At 35.8% G+C, this 19,883-nt stretch overlaps 1 protein-coding gene across 7 annotated transcripts in view; it reads right to left on the bottom strand.

The window, feature by feature from the left end:
* The window catches only part of anks1b (ankyrin repeat and sterile alpha motif domain containing 1B), a 180,524-nt gene that overhangs the window by 4,530 nt on the left and 156,111 nt on the right, over positions 1-19,883 (bottom strand). For 5 of the 7 annotated variants that reach the window (XM_058772298.1, XM_058772302.1, XM_058772303.1 and 2 more), the window contains 7 exons: positions 12,647-12,754; positions 10,548-10,733; positions 9,051-9,176; positions 7,185-7,256; positions 5,984-6,070; positions 5,705-5,842; positions 4,900-5,067 (listed from right to left, as the gene is read on the bottom strand). In XM_058772298.1, the coding sequence (XP_058628281.1) occupies positions 4,900-5,067; positions 5,705-5,842; positions 5,984-6,070; positions 7,185-7,256; positions 9,051-9,176; positions 10,548-10,733; positions 12,647-12,754 (885 nt within the window). The remainder of the gene's footprint in view (positions 1-4,899; positions 5,068-5,704; positions 5,843-5,983; positions 6,071-7,184; positions 7,257-9,050; positions 9,177-10,547; positions 10,734-12,646; positions 12,755-19,883) is intronic. The other 2 variants (XM_058772300.1, XM_058772299.1) reach the window with 2 other exon arrangements.

Raw genomic sequence — 19,883 nt, 5'->3', positions numbered from 1 at the left:
ATACGAGATCACGCTGCGTTTCTGCGTCTTCCTCGCCTGTGCTTTTGATCGGGAGATTCTGGACTCATTTAGGAGATGAGTTATAGCGCCCCTAGCATAAAACGGTGAAAATATGGAAGCCCGGAAAATTATGTGTTTGGCAGGAAAGTGTTGTCTCGTGAATAACAGAAAATTCTGTGTTTGATGGGGAAAGAGTTAAAAATTAAACGCAAAATAAAAAGACCAAGAAAAATGACAAAATAAACAAAAACATTAGGGCTGTCAATTTAACAGCGTCAATAATAAATAATTCAATAAATAATAAATACATATTCACAATTTTAAGTAACTGACAGCCCTAAAAAGAAAAAGAAAAAAGGGGAAAAAGAAATCAAGGAAAGGGAAATGTAAGAAGACCTGAAATTGAACTTTGTGTGGATGATGGAGGAGTCGTGAGGTAGGAGGAAGAGGAGAAGGATGAAGAGGAGGCCGGTGCGGGGTGAAAATATGCCCCTGGGACCAGCGGCTAGAGGGGGGCATGACCTAGAGGCGGAACAAAGAGGTCACAGAGGTCAAAGCTTGGGAAGGTCAACACGCACTCATGTATATAGGTAGTTCTTTAATTAGAGGCTTTTAATCTTAAAAAAAAATGACAGATCAAAAGACAACTAGCAGGATCTCACTGTTTAGGGCCTTCCCCCAACCCAAACTTCTAGACTAAACTACCTATAGTAGATAGTAATCCAGGTGTTAAAAATGGTTAAAAGCTGCCGTTCAGTTTTTTTGAATGACATTTTCATTTATCTTTTTTCAGTGCCAGAAAAATTTCTAAATTATAATATTGGATTAGTTATATATTTAAAAATATATTGCTATAATATATTTTTTCAATATAGTTAGCGGTACTTTTTGTTAGTACTGTGTCATGTAACTACTTCTTCAAAAGGCTTGACTAGTATAATTACTTTTGAGCATCATGTAGTTAGCTTAACTTGCCCAATGCTGTGAAACATAGTAAAAAATACAGCATTTTTAATTTTATTTTAATGTATATATTTTATTATTTCAAATAGTAAAAATGCCCTTAATTGAAGAGTCACCCATATACATTCAAATGCAGGAGTGGACACACGGAAATGAACAGAAGAGGATGAAAAAAGAGGGAAGGAATCCGTTCTAATGGAGCAACACAGCGTATCGTGTCCATATGGAGAGGAGGTACCTCAACATAATAAACAATTTCTCCTACACAAGGGAAAATCAATATCCGAGTACACCACACACAGTCACAGAGGATGCTGTTAGTGTTCAGGGTAACAGCACATACACACACACACACACACACACTCAGACCAACAATGGACCTTATTCACAAAAAACAAGCAGAACAAATGTGTAAATCATTCATAAATCCATTCTTACATAAACCGTCACATAAGCAGTATTCAGACGGGATTAGTTTTCTGAAAGACTTTTGAGTTATAATTATGAACACAGGACGCCTGTGATTTCCTGTACTGATTTAAATGTACAAAAGCCGTTAGCTCAGGGTGCATATAATCCGGATGTGGGCGTTATGGAAGGTCATGTGCATGACTGTGATGTGATAAATTTTTCACGCATTGTAATTATATATATATATATATATATATATATATATATATATATATATTAAATGATTACTAAAAGGAATTGATATGAAGATCCTCTTTTTATTTCAGATGAGATGTACCACAAATTATTGCTTTACCCAAAAAAGTTGAGTTTGTGGAGTAAAACAACATTCGAATAGGACTACATGGCACAAGAGGGACTGAGAACAGGATTGGAAAATGTTGCAAACCTACAAAGCCCATTTCAGCCACGTCTCTCACTGCTACACCACGGTTCCATTTAAAGTGCCATATTGGCCCAGTATTTGTACAGAGATATACTTTAATAACATAGATGCACATTTTATGTGGCCTTTAAAACAGACAGTGAAGCGTCTCATAAAAGGAGGGTCATTTCTGCAAGCTGGACTCAATAATGCTACTGTTTATTTTCAACCAGGCATCGGTCGTTTCTCTCCTGCACGTAATCCAACTCTAACAGGCAGGGTGTGTTTTATTTTTATGATTCTGGGCCTCTTCCAGAGAGTGGTAATATCCCTGTTGGTAGCAGGGGGGAAGGGAGGCACCGTGCCCGCTCTAGGGGCACTGGGACGAGGGCAGATGGAGAGGAAGGCTGCCCCGGAGGAAGCGACTTGCTGGAGCTTCGTGCAAACGGCCCTCATCAATCTCTTTCATCCTTAAACGCACTGAAGGGAGAGGAGATGGAGTGTGCCGTTTACAGATCAAACACTCACCTCTCCGTCCCTCAGGACAGGCTGCGACGTGCTGGTGTGCGTGCAAACAAACTTTCGCTGAGGGGAAGCAAATACTGCCGAACACACATTTCTCAATATTGATTTTAAATATATTGGTGCACACGCCTCTAAAAAGTTGATTGCGCGAATGTCGAAATCAATAAATGGTTTATAAGTTCAAGTTCATCTGTGCTGTTTTTAATTATCAAACGCATTTTAGGTTGAGGGCCAGATCAGATACCAAATTTTTAGGCCTTCAGATAAGAGGAAACATTAATCAAATAACAACATTGACAAGAAAAGAAAAAAAAAAAACACATTTAGGCCTATAAGAATAGTAATTTTAATTTAAATGACAGCAATTAATAAATTAACAAACATTATGAGATTCTAAGATGTGAACTATAATGTGCAACACAACAATTTAAAGTATTTATCAGTCATGGGAGAATATATCAGTGTTTTATGTTGTATCATTGAGATACTATTATTAATATTTTGAATTAGTGTTCATTTTTATATTTTCTGTTTTCATTTTAATTTTAGTTAATGTTTTAATAATTTTTTATATGGGTATATAGTTTTTATTACTTTTTATTTCAATTTAATTATTCTAGTGAAACTAAATGAACATTAATAATGTTATACTAAATGGAGATTGAAATTCATTTTATTACATTTTTTATCGTTTTAGCTTTAGTTAATTATAATAACTTTGAAAACTATCATATAAATTTTACAAAAGAAAATATAATAAGCTGATATTAATGTTTTAAGTAACACTTTACAATAAGGTTCATTAGTTAAAGCTGCAGTCCGTAAGTTTTGCCTCTTTGTCGCCATCTCTGTTTGGAAACCTGGAATTGCAACTCTGTGCGGAATTCGATCCGGTATTCCGGCAGGGCTCCAGTGCGGATGAATCTAATGTTCTGAGGTGAATGTGTTGCAGTTAGTCACCGCACTGGTGTGGATACTGTACTCAGGAATCACAGATTCTAGCCTACGTCTTGGAATATATGACTCAAATAAGAATTTTCACAGTATATTGCCATCTAAACAAGTCTGCCACGTTTGTTCTGACCAACTGAGGAAAAAAGCAATACAATAATTCGCACTACCAATGGTGATTAAATCTAACGATCGGTTAGCTCATATCATATCTAACCGTGCAAATTATTATTATTGTTATACTTTATTCTCAAATTATTAATGTTAACAACATCAGCACTGCGTGACAATGAGTTTAGTGTGTATTAGCATGTAGATTTCAATTTCTGTAGAGTCTAATATCTAATTGTCATACCATTCGAATTTCATGTTAAGAAATTCTTTTAACCCAAAAAGCAAACTATGCTCCCTTCCAACCGGTTCTCTTTAAAATACAAATCTTGTGTAAGCCCAGGCTATCTGTAATCAGAAGCACATTTAAAACTGGAATATAATTTAATTTCATTCACATGTGTTTCATAAACACATAATCCTTTCTGGATTACAATCCGCCATCAAAATGATACATTTAATTATTCTATCTTCTGTGAGAAAAGGCTATAAACGCTCTGCCACCTGCAGGATCCTCACATGCGATAGCCTAGTAGCCGGGACAACTTCTTTATGTTTACAGACGTGACGTAATGATGCAGCAGCATGCTCGAATTTCCCGTGGAAACCTACCCGTACCACTTAAATTAGAAAACATTATTATAAGCTAACCGTTGTGAATCGGGCTAAAGTAAGGGCTCAAATATTGATTTCGGATAATTTTACCCAAAAAAGTTATGGATTGCAGCTTTAACTACATTAGTTAACATGAACTAAGAATGAACAATACTTCTACAGCATTTATTAATCTTAGTTAATATTAATTTCAGCATTTACTAATGCATTATTAAAAACACAAATTGTGTTTGTTAACATTAGTTAATGCACTGTGAACTAACATGAATAAACAATGAACAACTGTATTTTCATTAACTAACATTAACAAAGATTAATAAATAGTGTAATAAATGCATTGTTCATTGTTTGTTCATTCTAGTTAATATATTAACAAATGTTAACAAATGTTAACAAATGACACCTTATTGTAAAGTGTTACCATGTTTTAATTAAAAAACACATTACACATTAAATATATATTACTCTTCAAAAGTTTACATAAATTACAAAATATTTAAATATCACATGAATGCTGTTCTTTGGAACTTAGAAAATGTATCATGGTTTCCATAAAAATAATAAGTGTTTTTAACATTGATAATAATAAGAAATCAGCATATTTGAATGATTTTGTTGTTAATAACAGTTTAACTTTTGACACACAGCGGATCAACATCAGGTTTAAATCAATACACTAAATCAAAATTAAATTCTGGTCACACATTCTAGCAGCTCAAATCAGAGACTTTGTTTCCCATAATGCATCACTCAGCTTGAGCACACAAATATTGTGTTCAAGGTGTGCAGGCAGCAGTGTAGGTGTACATATGTACGGATGGATGAGGTGAGACAGGCTGAGGTTAGAGGCTCAAGTCAGTGTTTGTGTGTGTTAGTGCTGAAAGGGCAGAGTCACTCACAGACTTGCGTATGTTGACGCGAGGTTTAGGGACAGGTTTGGAGGGTTTGCTGTCGAAGCTCTCTGGCAGAGTGGACGACCCATGGCCGCTCTTTCTGGCCTGGAGGGCCAATTGATACGCCACCTCAAACGCCTGGCCCAACGTCAGGATAATCTCATAGGCCAAATTCTATATGAAAACACACAGAGATGATCAGAGATGCTCTTTCAAAAATCAACTCACAATTCACACTTGCGGGGGATCTATTCTTCGCTGTTACAAATCAGTTGAGAGAATGATGGAAATGCCTTCAAGATCTGAGTTCAATTTAGTGCTACTACATTTGGCAGCATTTTACTGGTTTTCTTCCCTAATTTCAGAGCTTAGTGATTTTTAAATGATTAAAAACATGCTTTAAGGATATTATAAATTATTCATGTGTTGTGACTAGCTGACGCAGAGACAGCTCTGTGGTGTTACTGTGACAGACGGTAAAACAGAAGACATCAAGCTTACTTAACCGACAATTTAAAAAAAATACAATGCCACCATAGCCATTTAAACTAAGAAAATGTGTAGTTTGTACTTAAAATGACTGCATAGATGCTATAAAATGTGACATGTCATGATATTATTGACTAAACTAATACTGATCTTAAAGTAGTAATCAAATATATCTTCATTAATATTTTAATAATAATTTTATTTTTATTTATAAAATGTAATATTCTTCTGGCATTTTCTGCAACTGTGCTTTTATGTCTCATTTTCATTTATGCTTCATCAGGAAGTTCATAAGTGCATTTATTTACAATGTGTTACTAACCACATCAAAAGCTGTAAACACATGGCAGTAATGATGGCTGGATTTCAGGTCCTTGGTGATGTACGCAAACGTGGACAGATCTTCAGGGTCCTGTGCGGCACACGAGATATTCCTGATCTCATGCTCTGCTATAATGTTCTAAACATCAGAGAGGGGAAAAAAAAAAAGGGAAAGAAAATCAGCTTTTAGTCATCAATAATATTTTTCTTTTCTAGATTTCTAACATAGACTGTCAATACGTGATTTATATATACAGTATATATAAAAAAGTATATATACCTTGTTAGTGGCATCAATAAACTTGACGCCCTTATAGGAGACAGACAGTACTATGGTGGGAATCTTCTTCATCTGTTCTGTAGACTTCTTACAGAGAGGATGAGAAAAGGAGAGATCAGCAGACAGTCTTACAGTCTCCGACATTAACATTCATGAGGCCCCATCACACACTGACTGAGATCTGCTTAATACAAACTCAAACACACGTTAAATTATTTACACGTAATGTCATTCAGTCCCCTGCAATAACCCAGATAGTATGCCATCTCATGAGACAAAAAAAAAAGGTCAAAATAACATTGTGCGCTGTTTAAAACGTGGCCTTATTGGGTTTGGAAGATAGTGATGCCATATACCACTTATAAAGAAGCTTATACAAGGTGGTTTTAGCTGGTCTCCCAGTCTGGTGTTTAGCCGGCCGGCCATTGGGAGACAATCTGCCAAGTGCAAAACCAGCAAACCAGGTTGGAAGACCACCTCAGGCTGCAGGGGCATAAATCACATGCGGCCGAGGATGATGATGAACTGCAGAGAATCAGAATTCATTTTCATATCTTCCTGAGCTGTCATATCAGTTGTCAGAGTGGAATATATATTCATCTGGACCTCATTTCCCCCCTCGCTCTCTCTCTGTCAGTGGTTTCCTGTGCATCGGCGGGTCTCTACTGTTCTGTACCTGTCAAAATATTCTGCTTAAAACAAAGAGCGAGAGACGTAGGACCTAAATTTACACCCTCTGAATGTATCGATGTGTTTGTGGAGAAGCAAGGGGCGGCAGGTCTCAAACTTTCTGGGTCTCATCAGAAAGGAGAGAGACGGAGAACAGATGGTGTTTTACATGCATACAAAAACAGAGCGGCCGAACTGTCCTGCCGTGTTGAATAATCTCACGAGAACAGGACGGCCAGGGCCCGTTGAGGTAAGAGAAGATGTATTCTGAGGTAAAGCGAGGTCACTGCATTCATATGCTGTGGGAAGTAGGTTATTTATGCGATTATGAGAAGAGTCGTAATTGGCCTTAATATTATTTCCCTTCACATCACCTTGCGTGCGTGTTAATCGCTAGTACACCGTGTTCTCACGTAGCTCAAAAACAGAAATTTCCTGTTTTCTCAATGACTGTGTGTCATAGTGACCTGAGGGCAACGGGAGCATGACTAGACAGATCGTTTAGTGGTTGCCATGGCGACACAACTCTTACCCTCATTTTTGCGCAGGCATCATGCGTGGACTCTGTACCGCGCAACTCCTTCACCAATATAGAGCCCAGATACTGCAGAACAAACACACACAATCAGAAACTGAGAAACACATTCATTTTCATTTTTTTAAAAAAAGTATATAAAAAGTAGAATTAACATAACATCATGCAACTATTATTATTATTTTTAATTATTTTAATATTATTTTATTATAAATTTAATGATTAAAATAAATGATTAATATATACATTTATTTTAATACTTTAATACATTTATTATTACTATTATTACATTTATATTATATTTTTATGTATTTTAAAAACTGTAATTCTTACTTTATACATGTTACGACTTCAAATATTATTATTATTATTATTATATTTATTATATATTTAAAATTAAGTTTTAAAAATACTTTGTATTAAAAACAGACATTTATATATTTTTATTTATAAATTATGAGCTTTCACTAAAGCTAGTTTATAATTTAAATCAAAATGAACTATTAGTTTTACACAAGCTTGTCCATGTAAATGAGCTCTTTTATAATTGGCTAACCTATTTGCACGTAAAACTAGAAACAATGGTAAATGTAACTGGTAATTTTTTTTACCACCTTCCCTTGCTTTTAAATACACGATTGGGGAACTGGAGATTTACATCAAGTAATGGCATGTCTCTTTTATTTTAAAAGAGCATCAAAATCCTGATTTTAAGGTGTTTCTTTCCCAATGGTAGGTGTGCACAGATTGTCCATCATTGTGAGTACAACTGTCAGCTAAAACAATAACTGAATGGAAATGCAGTCGTGTACAATGAAGTGTGTAGGAAGAGATTGGTCGGAAAGAGCTTGGTTAGTGCTGTGATCTGGTGAAGTGTTACGCTGCACTGCTGGGTATAGGACAAGGACAACCTTGAGAGCCAGCGGGCTGTGTTTCACATGAAAGCAATCTGGCATCTACCATCAGGACGCGTGACAGTGTTTTGTAAAGCACTGAGTGTAAAACCCAGACAGGCCATGTAAATCCACTCTACACCATTTATCACACCTACAGGTATATGAGATCCTCAATTACTTTTGTATTTGTAGTTTAATTTAAGCACACAATTTCTCTGTATCTGTAATTCTTCATTATATATCATATTTCATTTTTTAAATATTTTTATTTAGATTTATAATTTTAATCATTTTATTTTAATATTTTATTATATTTATTGTTTTTATTACATTTCATATATTTTATCATTTAATAAATGAATAGCAGTTTTAAATAAAAGAATAATAATTCTGGTGTTCATCATGCTTGTCAGGGAAGTGTCTCATTACTGACTTAGAGCCCCATGAAAATCAGAAACATCATTGTTTAAGTGTAATATCAATTGATTTTGCAAAATATTTTACTTCTAGCAGAATAAGCATTGGCCCACAGATCTCAACGCTGGGAATAAACTCTTGACCTTTGGCCTCTACGGGTCAGTCACACTTACACGCATGGATTCTGTTCATAAACTCCATCAGTGTTTTTGGCACAGGAGAATAAGCCAATCAAATTTACAACGGCTGTTGCTAGGAAACAGAGTGGGTTTATGTAAGCTAATACTAGAGATGCTCGGGCCCAAAGAGAGCTGAAAAAAGCTGTATTGATTGAAGGTTAAAACACCATTATTCACCACTGAATAACTAAAGGACTCACAGATCGCTTTCACGTTCGCTTTTCTCTTTCGCTATCTGATGGCCTACAGGAGCTCACCAAGGCCAAATCCACATCTATATTCTTTGCAAGTATTTTTTTTTGGTTCCTTTAGGTTTTTTTTTTTTTTTTTAAATCTGAGAAACATTCATCACTTCTAACACCCACACTTACATATGCTTCATAGTCACATGACTGGAATATAAGCTTCTCTGGATGGTGCTGCCAGTACTGCACCGGCGTAGATGATGTCGCCTCGTTCGGAGGCCGTAACGTGATTGGCTCGCACCATTCCCCTTGCTGAAAAGGAGGGTAGTGGAAAAACAAAGTAATTAAATCAAGTTCCAGTGTTTAGGTTACAATAACAAAAACTGATAGTATTATTTATTTTGAATACTTTATCACTTAATCAAGTACATCTATGATAATCATAGGGTACGTTTACACAACATCCGTTTTGAACTAAAACGGAAAACTTTTAATGCTTTATGGCCATTCATTTACGTGACAGTGGCGTTTTGGCGGATTGAAAATGCAAATTTCAGAAAATGAGTTTCAAAATGCACGTTTTTGGAAACGATACCGTTATCGTCTCTGTATAAACTACAAAAAACGTGAATTTGTGAAAACGCTGGCGTCACACGCATACATTTTACATGTTCAATCTATAGGAATGCGGATTCGTGCAGGTACGTAGTGTTACTTTACAAAGTGACATTGCCATCTACTGGCCTGGCATGCATAATACAGCATTTTTAGTAATTTTCACGAATCCGTGTAAAAGGGGATCATTTTGTATTGCATAACTTTGGAAAAACTTTTCATATGCACCGATATGAAAATTTTTGGCTGCAATTGAAATTTCTGGATGCACTTGGCCGAAAATCGAATATGCGTTTTAATAATAATTTATTATTTTATTAAATAATAAAAAATAATTTTGTAAGACTTTTTAAATTTAATTAAATAATCTTAAGTATAATGAATTAAAAAACAAACAAACAACAAAAGCCAATACAATAACTCAGCAGAATGCACATTCAATATATCGTTGTTGTGTAAATGTACCCATAGTTTTCTAGATTTTTTTCATAGTTTCCTAATTTTTTTAAATTGCTAAAGATTTTCTGTTTTTCAACTTCAAATTGTTATATTTAATTCAATGTTACTTGCTGTTTCTTTTTGTGAAATTTACTAGCAATTTCTGAGTGAAAATTGTTTCTTCAAGTTTCTTCAGTGTAGTTGCTAAGCAGTTCAATTCAGCTTTTTGTATTCGGTCTAAAGCCTTTTTGCCCCTCTTTCTCTCTTTGTCTCTCTCTCTCTCCCTCTGTCATGATATATAGAGCCACAGGGCAGGAAAAACTGATACAATGTAAAAGAGGAAGAGGACGTAAGGGTTTTTGTCACCTTTTATCATTACGTTTGGTGCAATAACTCATTCTATTCACAATCACTGCAAAACACACAGGCGCACACATCACTGATAAGCTCACAATAAGAGATCACAGCCACAACACATTCACAATCACCAGCACGCACACACTTTAACACACCACGATGCTGATTTATTGAGATGCTATCCGGACGTAAAGGTGCACGAAGCACAATTGATCACACCAAAGCAGGAGGACAGAGGAGAGTAGTGCACTTGACGCAAGTGCACTAACTCACCATACTGACTTGTGCCATCTGTCTCTCTAGTTTGGAGCGCGGCACGTCCTCAAAGTAGTTGTCGTTGCGTCTGCGTCTGGCGTCGGCCTGCATGATGAGGTGCTGAACGTCCAGGGAGCCGGCGTTGGGGTAGGCCTGACTCAGAGACGGGGACAGCTGAGGTGGAGTGTGGTTCCCGGTGGGCTCCTGCGGAAAAGTTTTTGGGTGGTTAGTAGAGCAACTGCCTTTGAGATTAATGGGAATGCTAACGGATAGCTTTCTCGAGGGATGTTCTTATTGGAGGTCTAGCTGTGTGTCTGTTTTTGCTTTGTGTTTGAATTAGTCATATGGCCCACTGTTTCTACATCAGACTGTCCTCGTCCTTTGATTAAGAAGGAATATAAGCTGTGGCCCAAAGCAACTCTGATTTCTGATGCTCTGGACTGGCTTTTGTATCGATTGGACTCCTGGAAAAGAGGCTAAGGAGGCCTTGCAGTTTGAGAGCAGCTGTCTGATCCAGCCTGGAAGATCAAGTTAAATCCCTGGAGCGGCTCAGGGCATAAGACTGCCATCGGATAAGACCGAATCACACAGAAAGTGACATTTTCTGTTTTCTTAAAAGAATTTCTCTGTCTGAGCACATACATGCACAGTATATATCATGGGTGACATTTGGGATGAACATTACATTTATTTAGGGGTGTCAACGTTAACGCGTTAACGCATGCGATTAATCTAAAAATTTTAACGCGTTAATATATTTTTTTAATGCAAATTAATCGTTTGATAAGGTTTGACCCCAACTTCTTCCCGTCATCGCAGCGCGGAAGGTTATCTATCATTGTGTGATGAGGGTACAGCACCAGTGTTGCCAGGGTCGCGGCACAAGTGGGCTATTTGGAAAATACAGTTGTGGGAAAAATTACAGAGCCTTGGGTTGCGTTTTTTTGGCCTACTTTTATAATGTACCACGGCCGCCCAAGGTGTATATAGATAAATAAAAATTAAAATAGGTCCTTTTACTAATGTGTATTGCACTTGGAATGTATCCCTGGTAACTTAAGAACGGAGAGGCGGTTGTAACATCAAACAACGTGAGTTTCAGCAGAGCATACATGTTAAGGCTTTTACACAGCAGAAATAAACTTGACAAAAGCCACTATAGATTATATAAGATAATAAACACACCATTACGATAGGATATTTGTATTTGTAGGAATGTGTACATCTGAAATGCTAATTTGTGCAGCGATACAAAAGGCTATAAATAGAATATTTTAACAACAGTAAACGACCAAATTCCACATGTGATCGCAAAAGGAAGTTATTACAAACACTCGATGGTAGTTTGAAGTGAGTTCTGAGTAAAAGTGTACTATTAATCTCATAAATTGTCTTATGTAGCATGATGCTAATATTAGCTCTACACTGTAAAAAAAGAAAAAGAAAAGTTGAGCCAACTTAAAATTTGAAGGCAACCAGCTTCAGCAGATTTTGAGTTTTCTCAACTTGTCGTTTTAAGTTTATACAACAAAAATTTGAGAATCTCCCACAAAAATAAGTTGAGCAAACTCAAAAATCTGCTGAAGCTGGTTGCCTTAAATTTTTTTTTTTTTTTTACAGTGTAATGCACCTGCAGAACAGGTCCAATTCTTCTTCATAATGCAAGTTAATTGCATAATAAGGTCGCAAAAAATGTTTTGTTGTATTTATTTAGAAAGACTTTTGATAATAGTTGGGTAAATGTATACTGGGATTGAAGCGATGTGGCTTGGTAAATGTTTTATTGCCAGTATAAAGGCTGATAATGGCTGAATAAAAACAAAAGAATAATGATAAAAGAATAATAAGGATTATGTCTCATACCTGGCGGAAGTGTGAAAGGTTGTTTCCTTAAACTAGTTTGTCATGCATTTCTTTTTCAACACATTTACAGGTAAATCCTAGTATTTTAAATTTGTGATTAATCATGATTAATCACAGTCCATGACTGTGATTAACGCGATTACATTTTTTAATTGATTGACAGCACTACATTTTATTGTTGCTAGGTGAGTAAAAACATAAAAACATAGTGTGAGGGGAGAATTTGTTGGAGAAAGAGGAGGATTTGTACTCACCCTTAGGGAGATGGCCCGTGGTGGTTTCTGTGGAGGGTCTTCGTGCAGTCGATCGCCAAGTGAAGCGAGTATTCTTTTCCTGTGGCCGATCAAATTAATTTTAAGAACCTGAAAGAGAGAAAGAGACAAGAAAAGTGAGTGTTGTGTATTTATTCCTGTGTGTTTGGGAATTTGGGGCAAATTCACTAAACAGTTTTGTCACTTTTGTGCAGAGTATTACAGCGCACAAATCTCATCTTCTCACCACCATCAAGTTTCACACCAATACGAAATCAAAAACTTGCTTGTTAATGACACTTCCTGGTTTTATTTCATCTGTGGATGGTATTGTAAAATAAATAAATAAAATAAAATAAAATAAAAAGCTTCAATAAAATGTAATTAGTTCCAGCACATAATAATAATAATAGTAGTAGTTGTAATGATGACAATAATAACAACAATAATAATAAAAGATGTAAAATAAAATACAATGAATAAATTAATAAGAAGAAGAAGGAAAGAAAACAAGTCAATACATATTTTAATACATTTTAATAAAAACGTAACTTGCTCCAGCGTTTTTTGGATCATTTTATTGGAAAATGCTAACTCTCATTCGGTTTGCAATGAATTTTGCTGACTTTAACCATGTACTCTGCCGTATTTAAATTTAATAATTTTAATTTGCTCACTGCAAATATGCCTTCTTTCCATAATTCCTTCAGTGAATCGGGTGCTAAAACTACACAGACATCATGTGCAAATAAATCATGCTGCCATTTTATGTTTTACGTGTCTGTTCTATGCAACTTCTGTTTTTTTGTTTTTTTTGTCCACAGGAGCATTTGTTTTACTGTCTGAGGTGCATCGGGGGTGTAATAACAGTAAAAGATGGCCACTAAAGAAACCTGGTCAATTTGATGAAACTTAAAGAACACACACACACGGAAAGAGACCACAAAGACAAAAAGATCAATAACGTCTATAAGACTCCTCTCCTTTTTCATTCTGCCCCATTTCTTTCTTTCTCTCTCTCTCTCTCTCTCTCTCTCTCACACACACACACACACACACACACACTGTATAAATACCGCAACCTCGAACAGGGAATTACTCCCCCCAATTAATGAGCATACATAAACACTGTTCTGTCACTCATTTGAGCCGTTACTGTAAACCAGGTTGCACAGAGGCATTAAATGCATGTTAAAAAGCTGCTTTAGTCACAACACACAAGCTTCTCATTGGCCGCATTATTCCTGTCCCTATAGCAACAATCTTCTCTAGCTTCATTTATAATGATCGCCACTATTTTATCCTGGAAAATCAAATCAATGGGAGGCTATTTCCTTTCAGCACAAATCATGGTTTTCAATTACGACAGTGTCCAGAAGTGACAATACAATGCTGAGATTATGACCTGCAGATAAAGGAGCAGGACTCTTCCATGACCTTCCCAATTTGTGACTACTGGATGAAGATTTTCGACAATAATTTTGACACTAATCTACCCACATATTGGTAAATGAATGGACTGAATTAATTTAGACTAATTTGTGTTTAATGATTCATTGGGGGCAAGCAATTTATTTAACCAATTAAATATTTTAGACCAGATGCTATTTTTATTATTATTATTATTACTATAAATTCTAATTTTTCTACATTTTAATTGAATTTAAAATTTATTTACTTAACTTTTTCAGACCCAAGACAATTTTAAAATTGTACTGATTGATTTGGAGACACTGTTATAAAAAAAGCCATCCAACATACTGAAATTCACTCATTCCTGTGTGAAGGTGTGTGAAAGAACAGCATATATATTTAGATTCTGTTAGTTTCACATAGTTACCAAATGGGAACACCTTCACTTCCCCCAGTACCAAAACCATACCTTGCTAATCTAATATAATACCAGAAACAAAAAGTACCTAATCCAAGAAAAGAAAAACAAATGTTTGCAGGCTAAACAGATGTTCATACTGGCTAAAATGCTTCCATCCTCATGGGCAGTACTACTTACAGGAGCCACACATTTTACTGCTTTGGGTTAATGATCCCCTGTGTTTCTCTTTAAAGCATCTCATGTCTAAAATCGATTTGTGTAGGGAGGTTTAGGATTGTGTGCACCAGAGGCTCATTAACCCTGTTTAAACCCTCTGGAGATGCCACAAACAAGCCAGTCTAAAGCAGCCAGCAGCCGCTCTCCCTCAGGCCCACGCTGGCCAGATTACAGGTGGTTAGGGCAACAGAGACTGGAACTAGACGGAAGACCCTTCAGGACTACAGCAGGATGTGTGCTCGCTGAAATTAGACAGTCTGCTTGAGATAATTTGCCAGTTTGGGAGTTTAAACCACACAAAATGTGATTTCAACGTGCCTGGAGGTTTCACATTAGAAGTGAAGTACACAAACACACAGCTATGCTTGTCTGAAGTAGTCAAACTATAGACATTAAGACTGCTCCACTTTGTAGGTTATTCTGGCCAAGGCTATTCCTGCTCAGTTCTTAGTAGGGTTGGCCGATATACAGTAAAAATCAAAAATATATATTTTCTATCTATCTATCTATCTATCTATCTATCTATCTATCTATCTATCTATCTATCTATCTATCTATCTATCTATCTATCTATCTATCTATCTATCTATCTATCTATCTATCTATCTATCTATCTATCTATCGCTACATAAATGCATGTTTACAATATGTAAAATCTATCTATATCTAAAATATAAAATTCTGTAATTTTATAGAATTTAATAAAAATTTCAAAAATAAATTTATTTTTCTTTTCCACACCATTGTACACACATATTCATATGTATTTAGTCTGAAATACTAAAAAACTAGAAATAAATAATACAGTCAGTACCATATTGGTTATCCTTGAATATGTGAGTTTTATTTATTTATTTATTTGTCTGTTTATTTATTTTCTTTGCATTGACAGATAGCCTACTATATACTGTATCTAATTGTGAATGCTCATTTCCCCTTTTTATATTTAGATTACCTTCCCATTTAACACTCAAAGTCAACACTAATAATTTAATAAAAACACTAATAACTAAATACTGTTAAATGTAATCTTTAGCAAATCTCAAAATGAATATCCATTTTTCATACTGTATATTATAATGTGATGGATAAATTTACTTGTAGCATTTAATTTTAGTATTTGTATGTTTGTTGATTTTTTTTTTTTTTAAATGCAATTTAATTTTAATAAATTAAAAAATAATTCAAAAATGATTCAAATTATGATGTAGTAGAGTCTACAAAAGTTTGTACAGACCTTTGACTGCATGAACCTTGCCAGTATTTTGACTTATTTGGATACAGCCCTTGTAAAGACTAAGTAAAGCCAGCCAATCAGATTGAGACTTGCAAACTTAAGAATGCTCATGCTGTTCTTGCAGCCAGTATGCATCAGTAGGTCTTTAAATCTGAATACAGATTTGCAGAAGTTAATATGATCTATTTATATTCCCGCTTGCATCCCATTGCAGCAGGAAATGGACAAACAAAAGGAGAGAAAACAGGAGGAAATGAACAAAGAGAGGATGCTGAGTGTGTAAGGTTCAGCTCTGCCGTACTGCATGACGGTAAAAAGCAGAGGAGATTGAATATAATTTAAATGCAAATGTGTAGAGCGGGCTGCAGTGGAGATGCAACGTGCCATGGAGAAATACTGTACAGACTGGACGACAGTGCAAACGGCTCTATCACTCGAGCGGCGCTCGGATGATATGCATAAGCTTCGCATTACACATGCAGCAGGGGTAATAAAGAGAAGCAGCCATGTGTTTTAATCACTGCGACTGCTCGCGAACATAACCGCACCGCCGGGTACAGTATGCTGACTGCAGTGTAAGAGCACCAGAGCTGCATCCTAATTCACATTCTAACTCTACTGTATGTAAGATTAGGATTCATAGTGCACTAAAAATAGTACGGCAAAGGTGCCTGGATGGTATTTCTAGTAGATTTTCAGGCATTTGGGAACTATTTGGGCTAATATTGACTAAAAGCTCATTGAAAAAGACTTTGCAATGGTTCTCTTTCGACTTTTCTAGTAACTGTTCTTTTTTGGTAACAGTAACAGTGTCTGAATCTAAAAATAAAGATCCCACTCCTGCGTAAAACCTGAGCAAAATGAATCTGTTCTAACTGTTCATCAAACCACTCTTGTACAAACTGTTGCATTCAATTCAATTCAGTTTAAACAAATTTGTTAACTTGCATGTTTGAGGCCTAGTGATTTCTGCTACATACAAATGCAAATGGTACACGAAAAAGAGGTAGGTGGTATAAATTTGTGGTAGCACACTATTAAAATTATTTTTGAAATAAACTGAAATAAAGGTGAAATTAAAACAATATAAATATTAGATAAAAAAAAGTTGAACTACTACATTTACAAAAAATTCAACTAAAAACTATGAAAAAAACTAATTAACTAATAAAAATATTAATAAAAGCACTCTATATAATTACTAAATTAAAAATAAAATTAAAACGGAACATTTAAAAATGAAAAGTTATTAAATAATAATAATAATAATAATAATAAATACTATAATAATATATAATTTTTTTTTGTAGTAAATAGTTTTGTTTAATTGTCTCTTTAATTGAAAATTTAATTTTCCTACAAATAAAATACTAGGGGCCGGATTGACTAAACAGGGCAAATTTAGTGCAAGGGCACAATTCCAAAACAGTGCAGACGGGCGTGGAAATTTCTGCAGGTGATTTTCTGACAATGCGCAAATTCAATAACACCGATGCAACATCTCATTTACATATCAACCAATGCAATATACCAAGCGCAGCGCAAATTAGCGTAGTCGCAAATAATAGTGCAAACACCAGTAATTTGACGAGCGCAAAAGTTAGTAAACCACGTTGCATGATTCATATAAATACTCTCCTCCCATAAATTTTGCGTCTGAAAGGGAAACTCCTACAATATTCAATAAGGTCAGGTGCAAAAATAACTGTGTACACACCTTTTCAGCACTGATTCTTCACTGCGCGCCTTTAGTAAATCCTGACAGTACTATTTTAATGGCAAAAGAGGGTTTGCGCTGGTGCAAGCTGTTAGTAAATCTGGCCCTACGAATAAAAACTGCAATTCTCCGGTGAAAGGCAGTCTAAAGGGCAAAGAATGAAAGCTGTTAGTTTGTAAACTCTGACTGTGAAACACCCAACTGCATTAGAGGACAATAAGTGCAACTGAAGTTATCTGACAGCATGCTGCAGACCTTTTAAATCCAAAATCTTAATTTGCGACAAATTAATGCAGTCAAATTAGAGTGTTTATCTGCCAGCCAGTTAGGCCTATTTGACACCTAATCAGGCAGATCCTCATTGTGCATTCACTGGACAAAGAAAATCAGGGAGTGTGTGAAAGATTTGGGCACTCTGTAAAAAGAGAACAACACAAACCAGAGAGACCATTAACATTTTTACACAATAATTGAAGTGTTGTTAAAAACATTCAGCCGTTTCATGCGTAATGGAGTCTTGTGAAGTCTCTTCTTTTCTGTGGGTGTAATTGCTGCAGTGTTGGATGTAAAATGACAGTTAATCCCATTAGACTAGAGAAAGTGAGCAGGAAGCAGGTCTGAAGAGGGATTAACCTCAGCGGTCCAGTGGCAGGAGTGTAATCTCCACACCAGATGCGCACATGGACATACTTTAAGGGACCGATACACACACACACACATTTTTTTCTATACCAGTTTAATATGCAGAGACAACTATATATACAGTGGTTCATTCCCCTAAAAGATTTCTCACTTCCCCAGATAGCTTGACACAGCAACTTTTGCTCAACCAATGGCTTGAGTTTGGGGGCGGGACTTTCTGTTTATTGACCAATGGAAGATGGAGGGAGTGTTTGGGAAACCTGTTCGACTTATTGATTATTTTTCAAGCTTTAGTTTTAGTTAACAGTAACAACACTGCAGTGTCCAAAAAAAAAAAAAAAAAGATCTTTCATTTAAAAATTCCTGACATCAACTAAGCCAAAGAGACCAACCTAGTGCAAAACATATTTTTTAAAAAGGCCTAATTTGTTTGCTGATCTAAACTAGTTTTCTCAGTCTGGTCAGGCTTCTCTGAGAGCTGGTTTTACAGGGGTTATGGACACCTTTCCATATATCAGGCCAAAAGACCAGCTGGACACTCAAATAAACTCACTAAACACCAGCTTGGCCAGACAGAGAGACCATCTTAAAACAATTAAACCCAACTAGCTAAGACCTACGAATGACCCTATAGGCTGTTTTAAACCAACCTTTTTCAAGCAGGGTAATAATAATGAATAACAAATAAATAACAAAAACTTTTCTAAAATACTGCAAATTGTTACAGAAATTTAATGTTGGTTATCATGCAATACCCAAAATCCCAGTCAATAGTGGTTGTCGGTTTTTTTCATTTATAATGTCCACGTTTCACAATCTACAATCAAGTCCCGCCTTAATTTTTTTTTTGCCTTTTGACCATCCCAATTCATGAATCTGAAGACAGTAAAACTAAAGGTTAAAACGCCATACGTAAAATGTCTTCATAAAGAACAAGCTCTTCTTTAAAGGTCAGGTCAGGCCAGAGCAATACTTCTCAGCCACATAACTCTCTATGATCTCATGCTTGAGGCACCAGCAGACATAAGTAATAGAGCTCAGAATGAGCTGTGGTATGGATGAGCAGTTCCTCCTAATTGAGGGAGCTGAGGAGCAGAGGCCTGTCTGATGGGGAGGATGTGAATACAGTACTGTTTGTGCTTACAGCAGCATTCGTGCATTGGATTTTAATGACCAGGGAAACACAAGGTCCCTCTTTTATTCACCCGCTCACTCTGTTTTCCCCTCTTTTTACTTCCATCCCACAATGCAACACTCTATGTCCCAGCAAATATTTAGCTAGTAACCAAGATCACCATCTGACAGTATATTTTCCCTATTTTTGGTTTTAGTTTTAATATTTTAGTGTCCATGCTAACCTTGTAATCACAATCAAGATCATTAAATGACGTCAACTAGTTAATTTTTACTTTTTTTTTTTTTTGCTTTTAGTTTAAATATTTTTAGTGTCATTGCTTTAAAGAGGTGAGAGATGCAACGTCCCTGAGAGGGGTTTAGCATGCTAATGTCTAACATACTAATGGTGCATTCACAAACAACAACAACCACAACCAGTGATGCAGACTAGTTTATTTCCCCCTATTTTTGTTTTAGT

The sequence above is a fragment of the Onychostoma macrolepis genome, chromosome 04, assembly GCF_012432095.1.
Source record: "Onychostoma macrolepis isolate SWU-2019 chromosome 04, ASM1243209v1, whole genome shotgun sequence".
In the NCBI taxonomy this organism is placed as follows: domain Eukaryota; kingdom Metazoa; phylum Chordata; class Actinopteri; order Cypriniformes; family Cyprinidae; genus Onychostoma; species Onychostoma macrolepis.
Note: the sequence above shows the minus strand (reverse complement) of the source record. Positions and strands in the feature narration are given on the sequence as shown.